A 17502-nucleotide genomic window follows, 5' to 3' on the forward strand; every position below is an offset into this window, starting at 1 on the left:
GGGTTAATGTACTTTCAATCTTCCATGGCTAATACCCCCCGATACTATCCATAGTTTCAACAAAATAAGCAACCAATACAACAAAAATAGAATCTGTTAACAGCAGACCAGTTTGTAGCAATCTGTATGTTTTGTATACCTCTAGTACTTCAACAATTCTGAAAAATTACGAAAGTCTGAAGAATGTGCGTAGAAATCATAAGAAAAAAGAATCAACTCAAAAGCTCTTACAGAAAAAAAATGAAAGTTCTTTTCGTGAGCAGAAAGTTTCTGTCTTTCCCTGCATGACCAAACGATCATCCTCAAGACTAATCATAACGGTTTTGCCTGGCACAAACGCAAAAAGAAACACAAAAAACACAATCATAAGAGAATTATGAAAGTGTAGAAATTACAAAACAGAAAGAAAAAGGATAGATTCATTGGGTTGCCTCCCAACAAGCGCTTTTGTTTAACGCCCTTTGCTAGGCATTCAATGATGCTCTCACAAAAGACAAGAATTGAAGCACAATGAGAGCATCCTAAAGCATGTGAAAATCACATCTAAGTCTAACATACTTCCTATGCATAGGCATTTTGTAGGAAAACAAATTGTCGAGACAACTAATAGTTGCCATATGCAAGGAAGAAGAAAGAGACAATAGCAATCTCAACATAACGAGAGGTAATTTGGTAACATGAAAGTTTCTACCAAAATATTTTCCTCTCTCATAGCAATTACATGTGGGATCATTTTAAAATTCAACAATATAGCTATCCCATAGGATATTCTTTTCATGATCCACATGCATGCAAAGTTGACGCTCTTCAGAAATAGTGGGATTATCATCAAATAAAGTCATGACTTCTCCAATCCCACTTTCAGTATTGTTGCAAATATCATATTCATCATGAGGTTTGAACAAATTTTCAAGATCATAAGAAAGATCATCACCCCAATCATGATTATTGCAACAAGTAGTGGACAAAGCAAAACTAGCATCCCCAAGCTTAGGGTTTTGCATATTTTTAGCATGATTGTCACTAATAGGATTTATAGTGAAATCATTGCAATTATGCTTTTCATCCAAGGAGCCCTCGTAAATCACTTCACGAATTTCTTCCTCACAATTTTCAGATTCACGCATCTTACGCAAAACTCCAAAGAAATAGTCAATTTCCCTCAACTCAATAGCAATTTGTTCCACACGAGTGGGTCTCTTAAAGAGACTAGCAAGTGGATGAGGATCCATATCACTAGATTTTTAGCAAGCCAAGATGCAAGCATATTGAGGGCACATGGCACACAAGCGACAGAAAGCAAGCGAGAGAAAAGGGCGAACGAAAAAGGCAAAGGAGAAAGGCAAAAGGCGAATGAAAACGGCAAATGTAAAGTGGAGGAGAGGAAAACGAGAGGCAACTAGCAACAAAACTAAATGCAAGAGAAGAGTTTGTGAGACCTACTTGGATAGATCTTGATTTCTCATCCCCGGCAACGGCGCCAGAAGTACTTCTGCTATTGCAACAAAAGACCTTCCAACAGCGCCAGAAATACTTCTGACGTTTGTTGTGTATCCCTGGCAATGGCGCCAGAAATAGGCAAGTCGACGGGAGAATGCTTGGCTTGATCTTCCTGCTGCGGCTATGCCTTAAGGGACTTCCTAGGCAAGTGTGCAAAGGATTTCCCCCGTGGCCTTGGAGCCTTGCGTTGGTGTTCCCTCGAAGCGGAAAGGGTGATGTAGCGTAGCGGTGGTAAGTATTTCCCTCAGTTTGAGAACCAAGGTATCAATCCGGTGGAAGAGTATCTCAAGATCCTACACAAACATAAAAGCTTGCACCCAACGCTATGAAGGGGTTGTCAATCCCTTATAGATTGTTTGCCAAGTGAGAACTGAAAGCAACAAAGTAACAAAGCAAAGTAAAAGCAGAGTTGTAAATGATGGATGTGAATAGACCCAGGGGCCGTAGTGTTTACTAGTGGCTTCTCTCATGAAAGCAAGTAGACGGTGGGTGAACAAATTACTGTCGAGCAATTGATAGAACTATGCAGAGTCGTGACGATATCTATGCAACGATTATTTCTATAGGCATCACGTCCGAAACAAGTAGACCGATACTGTCTGCATCTACTACTATTACTCCACACATCGACCGCTATCCAGCATACATCTAGTGTATTAAGTCCATAAGAACAGAGTAACGCCTTAAGCAAGATGACATGATGTAGAGGGATAATCTCAAACCAATGATAAAAACCCCATCTTTTTACCCTTGATGGCAACTGCTTGATGTGTGCCTTGCTGCCCCTACTGTCACTGGGAAAGGTCACCACATGGCACAACCCAAAACCAAGCACTTCTCCCATTGCAAGAATCATAGATCTAGTTGGCCAAACAAAACCCAAGACTCGGAGAGACTTACAAGGATATCAAATCATGCATAAAAGAAATCATCAAAGACTCAAATATATATCATAGATAATCTGATCACAAGTCCACAATTCATCGGATCTCGACAAACACACCGCCAAAGAAGATTACATCTGATAGATCTCCATAAAGATCATGGAGAACTTTGTATTGAAGATCCAAGAGAGAGAAGAAGCCATCTAGCTACTAACTACGGACTCGTAGGTCTGAAGTGAACTACTCACGAGTCATTGGAGGGGCGATGATGATGATGAAGAAGCCCTCCACCTCCAAAGTCCCCTCCGACAGGGTGCCGGGAAGGGTCTCCAGATGAGATCTCGCGAAAATGGAAGCTTGCGGCGGCGGAAAAGTATTTTCGAGGCTCCCCTGATTTTTTGCGGAATATTTGGGAATATATAGGCGAAAGACCTAGGTCAGGAGGCAGCCAGGGAAGCCACAAGCTTGCCCACTGCCGCCTCCCCCCTGGTGGCCGGGTGGGAGCTTGTGGGCTCCCTGGGGCCCATCTAGCCTGGCCCAAAAGCTCCCTGGACTTCTTTCGTTCGGGAAAAAATCATTTCGGAGTTTTTTCTTCCGTTTGGACTCCGTTCCAAAATCATATCTGAAAAGAGTCAAAAACACGGAAAAACAGGAACTGGCACTTGGCACTGAATCAATAAGTTAGTCCCAAAAAAGATATAAAAAGGTACATAAAACATACAAAGAAGACAAGATAACAACGTGAAACCATCAAAAATTATAGATACATTTGAGACGTATCACACACCACCGCGTCAGGGCCGCCCCAGCTCGAGCCCGCACCACCCGCCAAGCACCTCCCCTGCTCGATCCATATCGAAACCGAGTGAAGCCGCCCCCACGGACATGCCTCCCCACCACCGCACCACCCGGCACACGGCCCACGCTCTACCGCCGCCGAGACTGCGCCAGAGAGCCATCGCGCCGGTGCGCCCGTCGCTAGCGCCGCATCCCGACATGGCCGCCCCGTCCCACATCGGGGCCACCGCGCGAGGAGCCGAGAACGCCCCGCCGCCGACAGCGCCGGACAGGCTTTGCGTGGCCACACCCTGTGGCGGCGGCGAGGCGGGAGGAGCGGGGTGGAGGAGGCCTCTGGCGGCGGTGGTGTGGTCGCCCTCCCTGTCGCACGCGCACGGGGTGACACGGGAAGGACGGGTAGAGAAAAATCTCCTTCACCCTATGGATCTGTTCCGAGCGAGGCTACTCATGTTAGTTGAGTCGCTCCTCCTTGTCTAGTGAGACACCACATGCTTAAATTCTTGGTCATTTGAATTAAGGTGGGAATCTTCTCTTTCGATGATGCCTATGTCTACTCTACTTGAGATAACCACCTAGCGTCTATCCTTTTCCTGTATAGCAATAATTTGATTATTTTTAAAGGTTCCAGTTTAAATATCGTTCCGAGCCTCCAAAATCTGAAGGTCGGCCCTTCTTTTCACCAAGAAGCGTTATTTTTATGAAGAGATGCGCTTCTATTGAGAGACAACCTTTCACTAAAGGATGTGTCCTTTAATCAAAGGACACGACTATTCATAAGCCTCGACTGCGAGATCCAATGGACCTGATTGATTCTTGATATAATCCAACGACTATTTTTTGGAAGATGTGGGTTAACACATATGTTATATTAGGGCATCTTTAATGCTGACCCTCAAATCGTGTGTATACATTTGAATTGTGTGGTCCGAACGTGTTGTGCCATTCAACATGGTACTATATTTGTCCGTTGAGTGGTCGAAACACACTTCTTTTCAAAAACCGGAGACAAAGTGGAGCGGGGGGCTTTTGCGATTGTTGAGACCTCTATCACACCCGCGTCACACCACCCTGGCACACCCAAAACCTCTCCCGTACTCGCTTCCCACCTGAAACGGTCAGCACTACTCTAGACTGTAGGTGCCACATTCATGCCCAACCAGACGGGACGTGACCTCACACTAGCGCCGCATTGAAGCGGCGCGCCGGCCGAGAGAGCGCCTCCCGTGCCGCTTCCCGGTGCACGCGACTACTCTGTGTTCAAACGACACCATGGTTGTTTGTCCGTTAGTTTGTATCCGCATTAATGACACGCGGTTACGGAGGAACTACTCCTGCGCCATTCGTCCGTCCGTCTGCCGCCACCATTGCCATTCGCCTGCTATATAAACTACATCCCCGACCATAGCCATAGTCATCCTCCTCCGACCCCTTTTTCCTCGCTACACCACTCCCACCATGGGTTCCTCGTGCTCGAAAGCTCTCTGAGACAGACCGTAATTGGAGCAGAAAAAGGATATGGCTGACACTGTTGGAGGCTGGCAGACCGACAGATAGTCAAAGGCCGATGTCGTTCCAATGGAGGACACGGCCAAGGGCGAGTCGGCGTCACCCTCACCGGTGCATTACAACAAGGCTATCGGCAAGGCCCGTGCCCATTACATGAACATGGTGCGGGAAGAGCAGTTCCGGAGGGCGCGGGCCGACGCGGCCTAAAACCTCCAGCTCCTTAAGGAGGACCAGCGGGCACGGGAGCAGCTCGCCGCCGGCAGGGCGATCACGCTGGACGCAGGCATGGCAAAGCAGGTTGCGCTACACTAGTCCTACCTCTCCGCCCACGAGATCCGCATCGATCACTGGCAGTACCGTCAACGTTAGGTGGAACTGGAGGCCACCTACAAGGAATTCAATGATGCGGCACACGAGGTGTGGGGCAAGAGCTGCTAGGAGGAGGACATCGTCGGGTCCGCCAAGGTCGCGCCTCGCCGCCATGAACACGAGCCGACACATCCGCGTGCGCCGCTGGCAACGAGGAAGAGTATTGAAAATCGCCGACCGATTAGCCGTTCAAGCTGCGGTGGCGGAGGCTGCAGATGCAGAGCTGGAGAGCCGAGCCAGAACTAGAGAAGGTGAAGACAAGTCTCGGAGCTTCCGTTCTCGAGGTTCATAGCGAGAGATATGGGAAACGAGCGCAGGCAATCATTTAGTTTAGATGATTAATTGAAGTACGTCCGAAATGATACCTTTAGAGTAGGGCGAGCTTCGCTTTTAGTTTAAGTATGTACGAAACGTAATGAATTTGGTTTGATTTATATGAATCTGTTGTGTTTGCATGAATTTATTTTGGTTTATATAAAATCCGCTGTGTTTGCATGAAATATTATCTGTTTTGTGAAAAAAAGTGTTTACAACTTTGGATGGCGCCTCCGGCGTTAGTATCCACAGACTAATCTCCCTTCATCGACCGACAAATATCGAAACAAATTTGTGGGTCACTGTTGGAATGCCCTTAGAGCAACTCTAGCAGACCCCGCATCCACTCGGCCCGCAAAACGTGTTTGCAGTTCACGGAAAAACGCCTTTGCGGGCCGGTACGCACGGCCGCGGATGTAGACACCACATAACGGACCCGTAAAAAAGTATATTCATCGAATATGCTTTTTCAGACCCGCGCGGGCTGAAATGTCCCTCCCATCAACCCCTTTCGCTTATATGCAGGGCACCGCAGCGTCGAGGGGAAACCCGCGAATACGCGGGTTGGGGCCGAGATTTTGCCGCGCCCCGCAAAAATATTTGCGGGCCGGGACGGGATGCGGGGTCTGATCGGGCAGGTTTTTTCGCCCCGACCTGCATTTTGGTGGTTATTTTCCGTATCGGGGCGAGATGCGGGGTCTGCTAGAGTTTCTCTTAGGGATCGGTTTTAGAATAACCAGTGAAGGAACTATACTCCCTCCGTGTCAATATAAGTGACGCAGTTTGCGACGCTTATTTTGGGGACGGAGGGAGTAAAATTTAGGGCCTGTTTGGTTCATGACTAACTTTGCCACAACTAACCTTAGGCAAAGTGTGGCTGCCACAAAAAGTATGGCTAACAAAATGGACACCACAAGTGTGACAAGATTTGGCAAAAAATTGAGTGTATGACATGTGGACCATATAACTAGAAAATGTGGCAAGCCACAAGTGTGACAATGAACCAAACACATGCCTAAGGTATTGTGGTATGACTAAGGTTAGGCATGGCAGCCTTAGGCTGAAAACCAAACAGCCCCTTAATAGTAGTACACGGTACAACATACACAAAAACATGCATGCGTGTGCTTTTTTTTTGTGGCGAGGAAAACGTGTGTGTGTATCTTGTACTCTAGGTTTGACTCTCACATTGCTCCTGTCACCAGCTAGCGAGATATTTGCGATGATTCCATCAATTTTGAAGTCTCCCAACTCCTGTATCTAATAATCTAAGTGTGAACCAGTGTATACGATGGCATAGGTGTAATCTTCGATAGTGAGCGGTCACGGTCGACCCAGAGATGCGCAGTCGGGATTTCCCTAGTGAAATCCCCCGGATCGATGAAGTCAACGGTTCTTGCCAAAAAAGAAAGGAAGATGTAGTCAAACGGTAACGTGCGTGTCCCTATACACCTGCCAACGCGCCAAAAGATCGTCGGCTTTGTGAATCCCCCTTGTCCCGGCCAATTTGCTGGGTCGGTCGAGTCATTTTCGGCCTCTCCAAGAGACCAAGATAGAGGTGGACTGGACAATGGAGGTCCAGCCGGGGGGGTCCGGGCGGTCACTCCAGCCGCAAAAATGCCAATGCAAGAGACGATGAGATGAGGCATAGGCCACCATGGAAGTTGGAAAACGACCACGGCCAATACATTGGTCACGAGCCCGCGTGGCCATACGATAAAATTTATCCCCAGCCCCGTCGCGATGGAAATGTATCGACGTCTCATCGCAGCCAAAAACAAAAAACATTTTTCATGGTAGATTATGCCCGTCGCCTTCCGTTCTGGATATTGTTGGATTTCATAAGACTGTCTACATGAGTAACCCTACATCTACGTAAATTTTATTATGCACTCCGTCTGCGTATTAGGCCCCCTCTTATTTTGAGCTAAAGTTTGATGTATTAATTAATAAAATATATACTATTTGTCATAAAATTATACTTTTTCCATTCAAAAATACTTAGGGGTGTGCTACTCGCGTTTGCTGGCTGATCTTTTCAGAAGATCAGTCGGGTTGCGAGCTGTACAATTTGCTGAATCGAGCAAACCAAATATGACTTCATGACTGTAGTTCTGCAACAAAGGTCTTGTTGCAGAATTATTTCTACAACATTGATCTTGTTGTAGACTTCTTTTGTTTTGTTGCGATTTTTTTTGCAACTGAGGTTTGGTTGCAATTATTTTTTGCAACTAAGGTCTAGTTGCAAAAAAAATCTGTAATAAATGTTTTGTTACAAAACATAAATCTATAGTAGACCATTGCAACATCGTATATGTTTTAGAAACATAATCTTTGTTGCAGAACCGCTTAGTCACTTGGACGCGTGTCTTACGGGGGAGGTGGCTGATGCCGTCATTATAATTCGCCGGCTGATGGTTAGCTTTTTCCAAATACTTATCATAGAAATGTATGTATCTAAATGTACTTTAGTTCTAGATATATTTATTTGTATACATTTATGTGACGAGTAATTTCGAGCGGAGAGAGTATTAAAGACCTCTTTTGAATACAAATCCGGCAATATGTTTTATGTCATATACTTTATGTTTTATTAGTCAAATTAATGGTTAAAGTTTTATTCAAAATATAAGGGGGGCTAATAAATTCAGACAGAGGCAATACCTTACAGATGAGCCGACACGGAAAGATTTGATTGGAAAAGAAAAAGGCATAGTCCCATCAATTGAAACTTAAGGGGGGATTAGTTAAGGATAGAAAGTTACGTAGCCTTTTCTAGTCCATTCTTAGGTCTAGCATTTTTGTTGTTTATACCCTCTTATTTCCAGTTTCCAATCAGGTCGGCAAGTAGTAGTTGTTCGTCAAGAAGGAGGAGGCGCGCCGCGTATCATGCGACTCAAGTCAAGGTGGTGAAGGAGGAGGAGGTATGCGCCGCACATCATGCCCCCCGAACCAAGGGCAAGGTATGTGTCGCCCCGTTGGGTCGTGCACCGCCTATCATCGTGCCATTGTCAAATGTTATGTTGCCGCTTGCTGCAACTCCGAAGAGGTCATGACCGCCATCCCATTGATGGAGTCAAATCCATCTTTGAGGCCAATGTCTAAGCAATGAATACATAAGGCTATATCTAGTGACCATGCATGAGACCTTACCGCGACACCCTCTTCTACTTACAACGTGTGGAGTCGCAAGTTACATCAGCCAAGGCCTTCCCTTCCGAGGAGGTCTCATTGAAGATGCCACCAATAGTGATATTTGAGTAACTTTCCCATTAGAAGTACTTTATAACATTATTAGGTGATATTTAACATCTATGAACATGCGATATTATGAGATGTTGAATTTTAAGACAAGAACGTGTACGTGGATAGGTCCGGACGTACACGTAATAAGATGAAGACCTAAGATATTAATTGTATTACATCTTAATACTAAGAAAAATATGGATTGCATATTAGGTAGAATATAATTACCAGGTTATACTACATTTGTTCTTTCATATAATATGTATTCACCTTTTAATAAAAATCTACATATAATGTAAGGTGCATTTGTTCTAATTCCTCGTAATTGCGTTCTTGGCCCTTTAGAAAAAAGAAAGATCTCTCCCTTGATTGCATGCATCTCTTTTTGTAGAGAAAAAAAAGAAACTATCTCTTTCCCGATGAAGTGTATCACTTAATTTCCTACTCCCTCCGTTCCTAAATATAAGTCTTATTAGAAGTTTCACTAAAGAACTGCATACAGATGTATATAGACATACTTTAGAATGTAGATTCACTCATTTTTCTTCGTATGTAGTCTCCTAGTGAAATCCCTAAAAAGACTTATATTTAGAAACGGAGGGAGTAGCCTAAATGATTTACTTCCCGCTAATCAAAAAATTAAACAAATATAATTTCGTTCTAAATTGTCCATCACTGTGTGAAAATAATACACCTCACATAAATAAATGAAAAGGCTATTTAATAAGAACCCCGAAAAAAAACATTTAGAAATATATATTAATTTAAATCCTTGAGTTGTTCTTAGTTCCTCACATCTCATATGATGGTGTCCAAACAAAATAGGGCCGAGCTTTCCATCTGAGCCGTCGATGGATGGATCGGTTGACGGTCCAAGAAACGTGCTTATCTTAGCATTTGTGTGATTAATAATAATCGTACCCCCACACAACTGTTCCCAATCCCCTCCCATTAATGCCCACGGAGAAGGACGCGATCGAACCATCTCTCCCATAAGAGGCGCACCCATCATGCACAAAGGCGTAGCCAGAGAGCTAGGCACCAACTGGCAACCGCCCCCCTAGTTCGTAGCAGCAGCAGCAGCAGCAGCACCGCCTTCTCCTCATGGAGAAGGCGGGGAGGAAGAGTTCACCGTCATGGACGGCCGCCGTCGCTCTGGTATTCCTCTTTGCTGCCGTCGGGACGGCCGCGGCGGGGGCACATGCGCCGAGGAGGATCCTGGTGGACACGGACATGGACACCGACGACCTGTTCGCGCTGCTCTACATCCTCAAGCAAGACCGGTCCCAATTCGACGTCAAGGTAATCTGGTACCATGCCCTCCTCCGTCTCCTTCTCGCGCTGCATGCTCAGTAATCGATCTACCAATTACCTGGCCGCGCTCAGGTTCTGCTGATTTACTTTACTGTATATCTTTTTAGCGAATCAGAATGTTCTGCTGATCGCATCGGCCCGGTCGTGTTCGCTCGTGCGCACGTCTTCTTTTGGAAGAAAACGGCCGATGGATCTCCCGCATGCATGCGCGCGCGTGCCCGGTCTCGAATGATTGTTTGCATTGTCGACATTGCTGATTAGTTAATTATTATAGAGAGGTTTAAAAGGAAGCGGTTTACTCCCTTCTTAGAGAGAAAAAGAGGAAGCCATTCAATCGATGGAGAGAGGAAAAGAGGAAGCAATTTAGATAGGACAACGATGGCGCATCTTGGCCTTTGACTACGTCGGATTTTCTCTCCCTCTCTAGACTCTACTAGTAGTAGTACATTACTCTCTCTCTAGTGAGTTGTGATGTGGACGTTCACTGTCTGCCGTAGGCCATTACCATCAACGCCAACGCATGGATCGACGCCGGCCACGGCGTCAACCAGCTCTACGACATCCTCTACATGATGGGCCGCGACGACATTGCCGTCGGCGTCGGCGGCGACGGCGGCATATCGGACGCTGGCGAGATACGCCCCGACGTCGGCGGCTACCTCCCCCTGATAGACCAGGTACTGAATATATACTGATGGATGAATCGGCGGCCGGCCAAGCCACGAATTATTATTACCATTATACAGTAATTTACGAGCATGCTAAAAATTACGTCGGCGGCAGGGCATGTCGACGGCGGGCGGCTGCCGATATCGGCAGGCCATCCCGCCTGGACGCCGTGGCGGGCGCCTCGACACCGACACCAACGGCGGCCTCCGGAGGGGCTTCCTTCCGCAGGGACCCCGGGGGTACGCGCCGCTCCGGCAGCCCACGGCGCAGCAGGTGATGGTGGACACGGTGTCAGCGGGCCCTACCACGCTGCTCCTCTTTGGGACCCACACCAACGCCGCGCTCCTCCTCATGACGCACCCGCACCTGAGGCGCAACGTCGAGCGCGTCTACGTCCTCGGCGGCGGCGTGCGGGTGACGGGGAACCTCTTCACCGCCTACGGCGCCAACCCGTTCGCCGAGTTCAATGTGTTTGGTGACCCCTTCGCCGCCTACCAGGTGCTCCACTCCGGCGTCCCCATCACGCTCGTCCCTCTCGACGCCACCAACACCATCCCTGTCACGGAGGAGTTCTTCGGAGAGTTCGGCCAGCGGTGGCAGACCACGCCCGAGGCACGCTACTGTTTCCAGTCGCTGGACCAGGTCCTGAGGAGACACAGAAGGCCGGCGCCCGGCCTCCATGGTAGCACGGTAAGCTCTGAATTCAGTTAAAACTCTTCCATTTTTCTAGTATCCTTGTCATCAAAAAGAATTTTCTAGAATATGTCATTATAAAGATTAATTAATTCATCAGTTAGGAGAAAACCTTCTTTTTCCTTGTAACTGCAGGGCTATTACATGTGGGATTCCTTTGCCGCGGGCGTGGCTTTCTCTAGCATGCGCAATGGCGAAGCCAATGGCGCAAATGACTTTACTGAACTAGAGTACATGAACATCACGGTGATCACTTCTAACAAACCGTATGGCGTGCGCGACGGCTCGAACCCGTTTTTTGACGGCCGCGCGACACCCAAGTTTGGTCTGGAGGAGGGTGGTGTTCACAGTGGCCATGTCCAGACTGGGATCAGAGATAGTTTCTGCTTGGTGCCGGGAAGCAACGCAGGAAGATGCCAGGTAAGCTATCTTTATGTGTCACTCATGCCAAAAAAATAAAAATAAAATCCATGTAGGAGTAGTATAAATTCACAGTGAATTGCATTTCTCCTTATAGGATGGATACACCAAGGAAGTGACTGGTTTTGAAGGTGTCCGCGTTCGAGTTGCCACGAGCGCGAAGCCAAACACGGATAACAATAGCGCGTTTGATAGGGAATTTTCCAAGAGCTTCCTAGAGGTAAGCACTAAACAGTATATATGCATGATTGGCAATTGGCATGGACGAGGTGCAATAATTTAGTACGTACTTATCTAAACGAGTCCAGCATTTAAATTAAATTAAACAGTTTGAACATGCATCGACACTTTCAAAGAATTTGCATCCAGGATGTCTAATTAAATTTCACAATCTGTCTATGAGGAATCATAAATTTCTTAAATTGCTGCCCCCTGACTGAACTCTTCAATTGCTGCCCCCTAACTTAACTATTTCCTTCACCAGGTCCTAAATCTCCCAAAACAAGCTGGTCGTTTTAACATCAGTGCACAGTTCCCATACTACAGGGAGGTTCTTTATAAGCCAGATTTCATAAACATGAGCAGGGCAAAGCCAGTTATTTTTGACATGGACATGAGCCCTGGAGATTTTGTTTCCCTTATATATCTGTTGAAGGCACCAAGAGAAGTTATAGATGTAAAGGTGAGGGAAAATATATCTTGACTGAAAATCTGTTGAAGGAGCTTTATGCTGTGCTGTTAAATTGCCAAGTTATACTAATAAAAGCCACTTTACTAACATATTCTAGGGAGTTTTGGTCAATGGCAATGGATGGGCGAATATCGCAAGCATCGATATTGTTTATGACATTCTACATATGATGGGTCGCGATGACATTCCAGTTGGCCTTGGCAATACCACTGCAATGGGCAATCCAACCCTTGGTTGCAACAATGTGTATGCTATTCCGCAGGGCAGTGGTGGATATATTGACTCCGATACATTGTATGGACTGGCTCGGTTATTGCCAAGAAGTCCTAGAAGGTAAAGAAAAAGTTATGCATTTACTTGAATAAAGGTTTGACAGTGGCACAAAATGTTTACACAGTTATCGATTGTATGATCAGTTACACTCCTGAAAGTACAGATGATCCGGAACATCGGCAACCACTGGCTTTTGAAGTTTGGCAGTCTGTGAGGAGGCAACTTGGTCCAGGTGACAAGATCACCCTTCTTACCAGTGGACCTCTCACCAATTTAGCCAACATTTCACTCTCTGACAGGGAAGCAATCTCTGTGATAGAGGTCAGTATGTTACCTATCTCCAAACCTCTGGCTTTGATTCTGAATTTCTGATATCTGTGATCAGTGATCTTGACAAACACATTTTCTTCATGTGCAGAGAGTTTATGTTGTTGGAGGGCTCATTAGAGATGAAGGTCATGAGAAGGGGAATGTGTTCACTGTTCCGTCGAACAGATATGCAGAATTCAACATGTTTCTTGATCCACTGGCTGCAAAAACAGTCCTGGAATCCAATATGAATATTACACTCATTCCGCTTACCGCACAACGAAAAGCTAATTCATTCGGGGCAGTCCTGGAAGCCTTGGAGCAAACCAGGCAAACTCCTGAATCAAAATTCGTCCAACAGTTGTTCTCATTGTTGAAGAAACTTCAGAGCAAAGAGAAGCTGTATCACCATGTGGTAACAGACTGAAAATCACCCCGTTTTTCTGTGCACATACTTGAAACTAACTTTTAAAAATTATCAGGCATAATTTTGGTTATTTTTCAAGAAATATATGCACATTTTCATGTTTGCAGGATATATTTTTGGGAGAAGTTCTTGGTGCGGTTTACATGGTTCAAGGATCTAACCTGAAATCCACAGTAAAGCTGAAGCGAATAAGCATCCTTGCCAATACAACGAAAAGCACAGATGGGCAGCTTGTGGTCAGCAAGCAGAGTACGAAGCTGGTGCATGTGCTAAGTGATTTCAATGTTGGAATATATTACAATCGATTGGCAGATTCTTTAACGAACAAGAAAAATTCTGCCGTTGTTGCGAGCTTTGAAGAACAAAAGGCAATTTGGAGCAGGCCGCCAAATAACTCAGGGCCTGGACATAACAAATTCTTATAGTAGTACCGCTTAAAAAAGATTATATATAAGATACCAAAAATCCACTTGGAGAACAGAATATTTACGTCTTAGCATCCAAGTAAAAGGAACATTTAATAGAGTTACACTCTTATGAAGGGTTTTTATCACTTTTGCCATCGGTTGTATAACACTAATCAGTTTTGCTACTAAATTTTTTCACTTAATCAAATATTCCACTGTTCCATTAGTCACAAGCCCAAAAACACCATTACCGGCTGGTCAATACACGTTGACTGTTGGTAGATGACGAAAATACCCCTAACCCGTTTGTCATCTTCCCTTTCTTTGTGTTACTTGTGGTGGGTTCATCTCGAGCATCTCCAACAGCCGCGTAATTGCCGCGCGCGCTAAAAATATTTTGCAGCGTTGAAATAGCGATTTTTAACACGTCGAAGAGCGGTGGCTCCAGCGGTCGCCACAAAAAATTACGCGTGCGAGCCGCTCCAGCAGGGGGCTGTAAAAAAACCCCGCGCGTCCAGCACAAACAACATATAACACTTCAAACAAAACCAATTAAAATCAAACACATGAAAAAATAAGCAACAATAAATAGTTGAATTTTCGGCAAATAGTTTATCTTCCAATAAAATAAATAGTTCGACACTACAACATCAAACATATAAATCATCATTCGTTTTGTCGGTCATTCCATGTCCACCATCCCTTGATTAGATCCTTCTGCAGATCATTATGGGTTTGGGCACGTCGAATGGCATGATAGGAGGCAACAAATCGGGCCACCTTCACAGCACTCCGCTGCACTGGCACGGGATGTCCCAAGAGCTCATACTGAGAGTAGTCGAAATCTTGGCCACGCTCATTCTCGATGATCATGTTACGCATGATCACACAAGCGTGCATGATGTATCAAAGGATCTTTTGAACCCAAAATCTAACAGGTCCTCTCACAATAGCAAATTGGGCTTGCAAAATCCCAGAATCTCTCTCCACATCTTTTCGAGCCGTCGCTTGAGCATTGTGGAAATCTAGATTTTTTTTACTTTCCGATTTTTCAACAACTTCACAAATGTTTGCCACTTTCGGTAGATGCCATCCGCAAGATAGTAGCCATAGTTGTACGTATGGCCATTTGCTACAAACTCCACGGGTGGCAGTTCACCATTTGCAATCTTATTCATGAGTGGTGTCCGATTAACAACGTTGATGTCATTCAAAGATCTAGGCATTCTAAAAAAATTTATGCCAAATCCAAGTCTTTTGATCGGCCGCCGCTTCAAGGATTATAGTGAACCCTTTTTCTGGTCGTGGAATTGTCCATGCCATGCCTTAGGACAGTTCTTCCAACTCCGGTGCATGTAATCTATTGAGCCAAGCATACCTGGTGTTAGAGCATATATCTCCATATGTGATTTTGGTAATTGATGACAATTCCTATGGACTAATGGTTGCCTTAAGTTATATTTATAGGATTTGTTCATAGACACTTCTTGAAGTCCATCTGTTGGGTTCAAGGAGTTTATATGATGACTAAGATGGTATTCAAGGTATTATCCAAAGAATGGTCATAGAGACACAAGGTTGATCAAGATCGCCAGACAAAGAGTAAATCAAGATGATCAACACATAAAGCGTACAAGATGTACCGAGAGGGATCAAGTGATCCCATGGTATGGTAAGCATTGTCCATTACGTATTTGTGTACTAACCGATGGTCTTCGTGAGAGTTCTATGTGGGCTTAGGTGTGTTTTCATGGGCTTGCGTCAAGAGGAAGATCTCATATAACCCATGGAGGATGACGTCAAGTGGTGGAGGATGGTGGCAATGAACTTGTGAAGATATGCTAAAGAGCGGCTCACCCATAGTGTGTATGGGGGAGCAATCAACTAGTCTTCATCAAGCCAACGCAATCAAGAAAGGTGGTCCATCTTGAGGAAGCCAAGATCATCGTCGTCTAGCTCAAGAGGACGAGGTGAAGGTATAGGTTAGCCGTTGATAGGTTTTCTGTTTTAGGATAGATTGTCGTACTGTCAAGGGGGGCTCTCAAGTGAGTAGCTTGATCGTATAGTTCGTTGAGAGCTCAAACCATTTGCATACTTGCATCATACTTCTTGGTTCTTGTTTGGTATTTCTATTTGTGAGTTTTAGAGCTTATGGTCATCTTCATGACACGCTCGAGTTCATCAAAAACGGAGTCCATATGCATCTTCTATGATGTTTTCGATGTTGGGAGTTTTTACCGGTCTTATTCGAAGAAGGGTTCCCACCATTTTCTTATGGGATTTTTCTCACATGCTTCTTATTGATATTTCTATCAAGATTGTGTTAGCCCATGTCGTTAGCTTTCCAACAAACTTGATTTCGTTGAATTCGGAGTCCGTATGCGAAAGTTACAGCAGTTCGGTATCCAGCAGTAGTACCGCTGAGCGGTACTACCGCTCCTGGTAGTACCGCCCCCGGAGCGGTAGTAAATTTTTACTACCGCTCCCTAGCGGTAGTACCGCTCCGTCGGACTGTTTTTTGCATCCTCCGCATGGTTGGTGAACCTACCGAGCGGTAGTACCGCTCTGTGTGGGCTGTGAGGCTTAACGGTTGGATTTTTTCCCACCTATAAAAGGGGGTCTTCTTCCCCATTGAACCTTATCCCTTTAGCTCGTGTTCTTCCCCCATTGTTGACCTTCTTCGAGCTTGCTAACTCTCAATCCCTTCAATGATTCTTGCTAGTTCTTGAGGAAAAAGAGAGAGGAGATCTAGATCCACATTTCCACCAATCACTTTTTCCTCTGAGGGGAACCCCTTGGGTCTAGATCTTGGAGTTCTTCGTGTTCTTCTTTGTTCTTCCTCTCATTTTCCTCCCTAGCATTAGTTGCTTTGGTGGGATTTGGGAGAGAAGGACTTGGGTACTCCGTGTGCCCTTGCCATTGCATTAGTTGCATCGTTTGAGTTCTCCACGGTGATACGTGGAAGTGAAGTTTGAGAAGCTTATTACCTTTGGTACTTAGTACCCTAGATATTGTTCTTCATGGATGCTTTGGCGTCCTAGAAGCTTGGTGGTGTCTCGAAGCTCAATCATTGTGGTGTAAAGCTCCGGGCAAGCGTCGGGGTCTCCAATTAGGTTGTGGAGATTGCTCCGAGCAATTTGTACGGGTATCGGTGACCGCCCCCAAGGTTTGCCATTTGTACGGATTCGGTGACCGCCCTCAAGGGTCCCTTAGTGGAATCACGGCATCTTGCATTGTGCGAGAGCGTGAGGAGATTATGGTGGCCTTAGTGGCATCTTGGGGAGCATTGTGCCTCCACACCGCTCCAACGGAGATTAGCATCCGCAAGGCTGTGAACTTCGGGATACATCATCGTCTCCGCGTGCCTCGGTTATCTCTGTCTCGAACCCTTTACTTATGCACTTTACTTTGTGATAGCCATATTGTTTATTGTCATATATCTTGCTATCACTTAGTTGTTTATCTTGCTTAGCATAAGTTGTTGGTGCACATAGGTGAGCCTAGTTGTTGTAGGTTTTGTGCTTGACAAATTAAACGTTAGTTTTATTCCGCATTTGTTCAAGCCTAAACCGTAATTATTTTAAAGCGCCTATTCACCCCACCCCTCTAGGCGACATCCACGTCCTTTAAATTGGTATCAGAGCTAGGTCTCTCTTTATTAGGTTTAACCACCTAGAGAGT

General features: G+C 45.5%; 1 protein-coding gene across 2 annotated transcripts; it reads left to right on the plus strand.

The window, feature by feature from the left end:
* The first annotated feature begins 9586 nt into the window (after window positions 1-9586).
* On the plus strand, window positions 9587-14047 carry LOC123441456. 2 transcript variants are annotated; one of them, XM_045117887.1, is made up of 10 exons: window positions 9591-9920; window positions 10430-10609; window positions 10716-11291; window positions 11430-11714; window positions 11812-11934; window positions 12199-12396; window positions 12503-12738; window positions 12822-12999; window positions 13097-13402; window positions 13522-14047. In XM_045117887.1, exons 1-10 carry the CDS (start codon window positions 9723-9725, stop codon window positions 13837-13839), a joined length of 2598 nt encoding a protein of 865 aa, XP_044973822.1. In that variant the 5' UTR covers window positions 9591-9722; the 3' UTR covers window positions 13840-14047. The 2 variants fall into 2 exon arrangements, with proteins under 2 accessions (XP_044973826.1, XP_044973822.1); XM_045117891.1 differs by lacking the exons at window positions 13097-13402; window positions 13522-14047 and having other exon boundaries at window positions 9587-9920; window positions 12842-12932.
* Window positions 14048-17502: the final 3455 nt, after the last annotated feature.

The sequence above is a fragment of the Hordeum vulgare genome, chromosome 1H (assembly GCF_904849725.1).
Source record: "Hordeum vulgare subsp. vulgare chromosome 1H, MorexV3_pseudomolecules_assembly, whole genome shotgun sequence".
NCBI classification, from domain to species: domain Eukaryota; kingdom Viridiplantae; phylum Streptophyta; class Magnoliopsida; order Poales; family Poaceae; genus Hordeum; species Hordeum vulgare.

Bases quoted from the DNA above. Each gene is read 5' to 3' on its own strand.
- LOC123441456 (XM_045117887.1), top strand. From the start codon at position 9,723: ATGGAGAAGGCGGGGAGGAAGAGTTCACCGTCATGGACGGCCGCCGTC. The intron at 10,610-10,715 runs GTACTGAATATA...CGTCGGCGGCAG, and splicing joins ACCTCCCCCTGATAGACCAG to GGCATGTCGACGGCGGGCGG. The intron at 11,292-11,429 runs GTAAGCTCTGAA...TTGTAACTGCAG, and splicing joins CCGGCCTCCATGGTAGCACG to GGCTATTACATGTGGGATTC.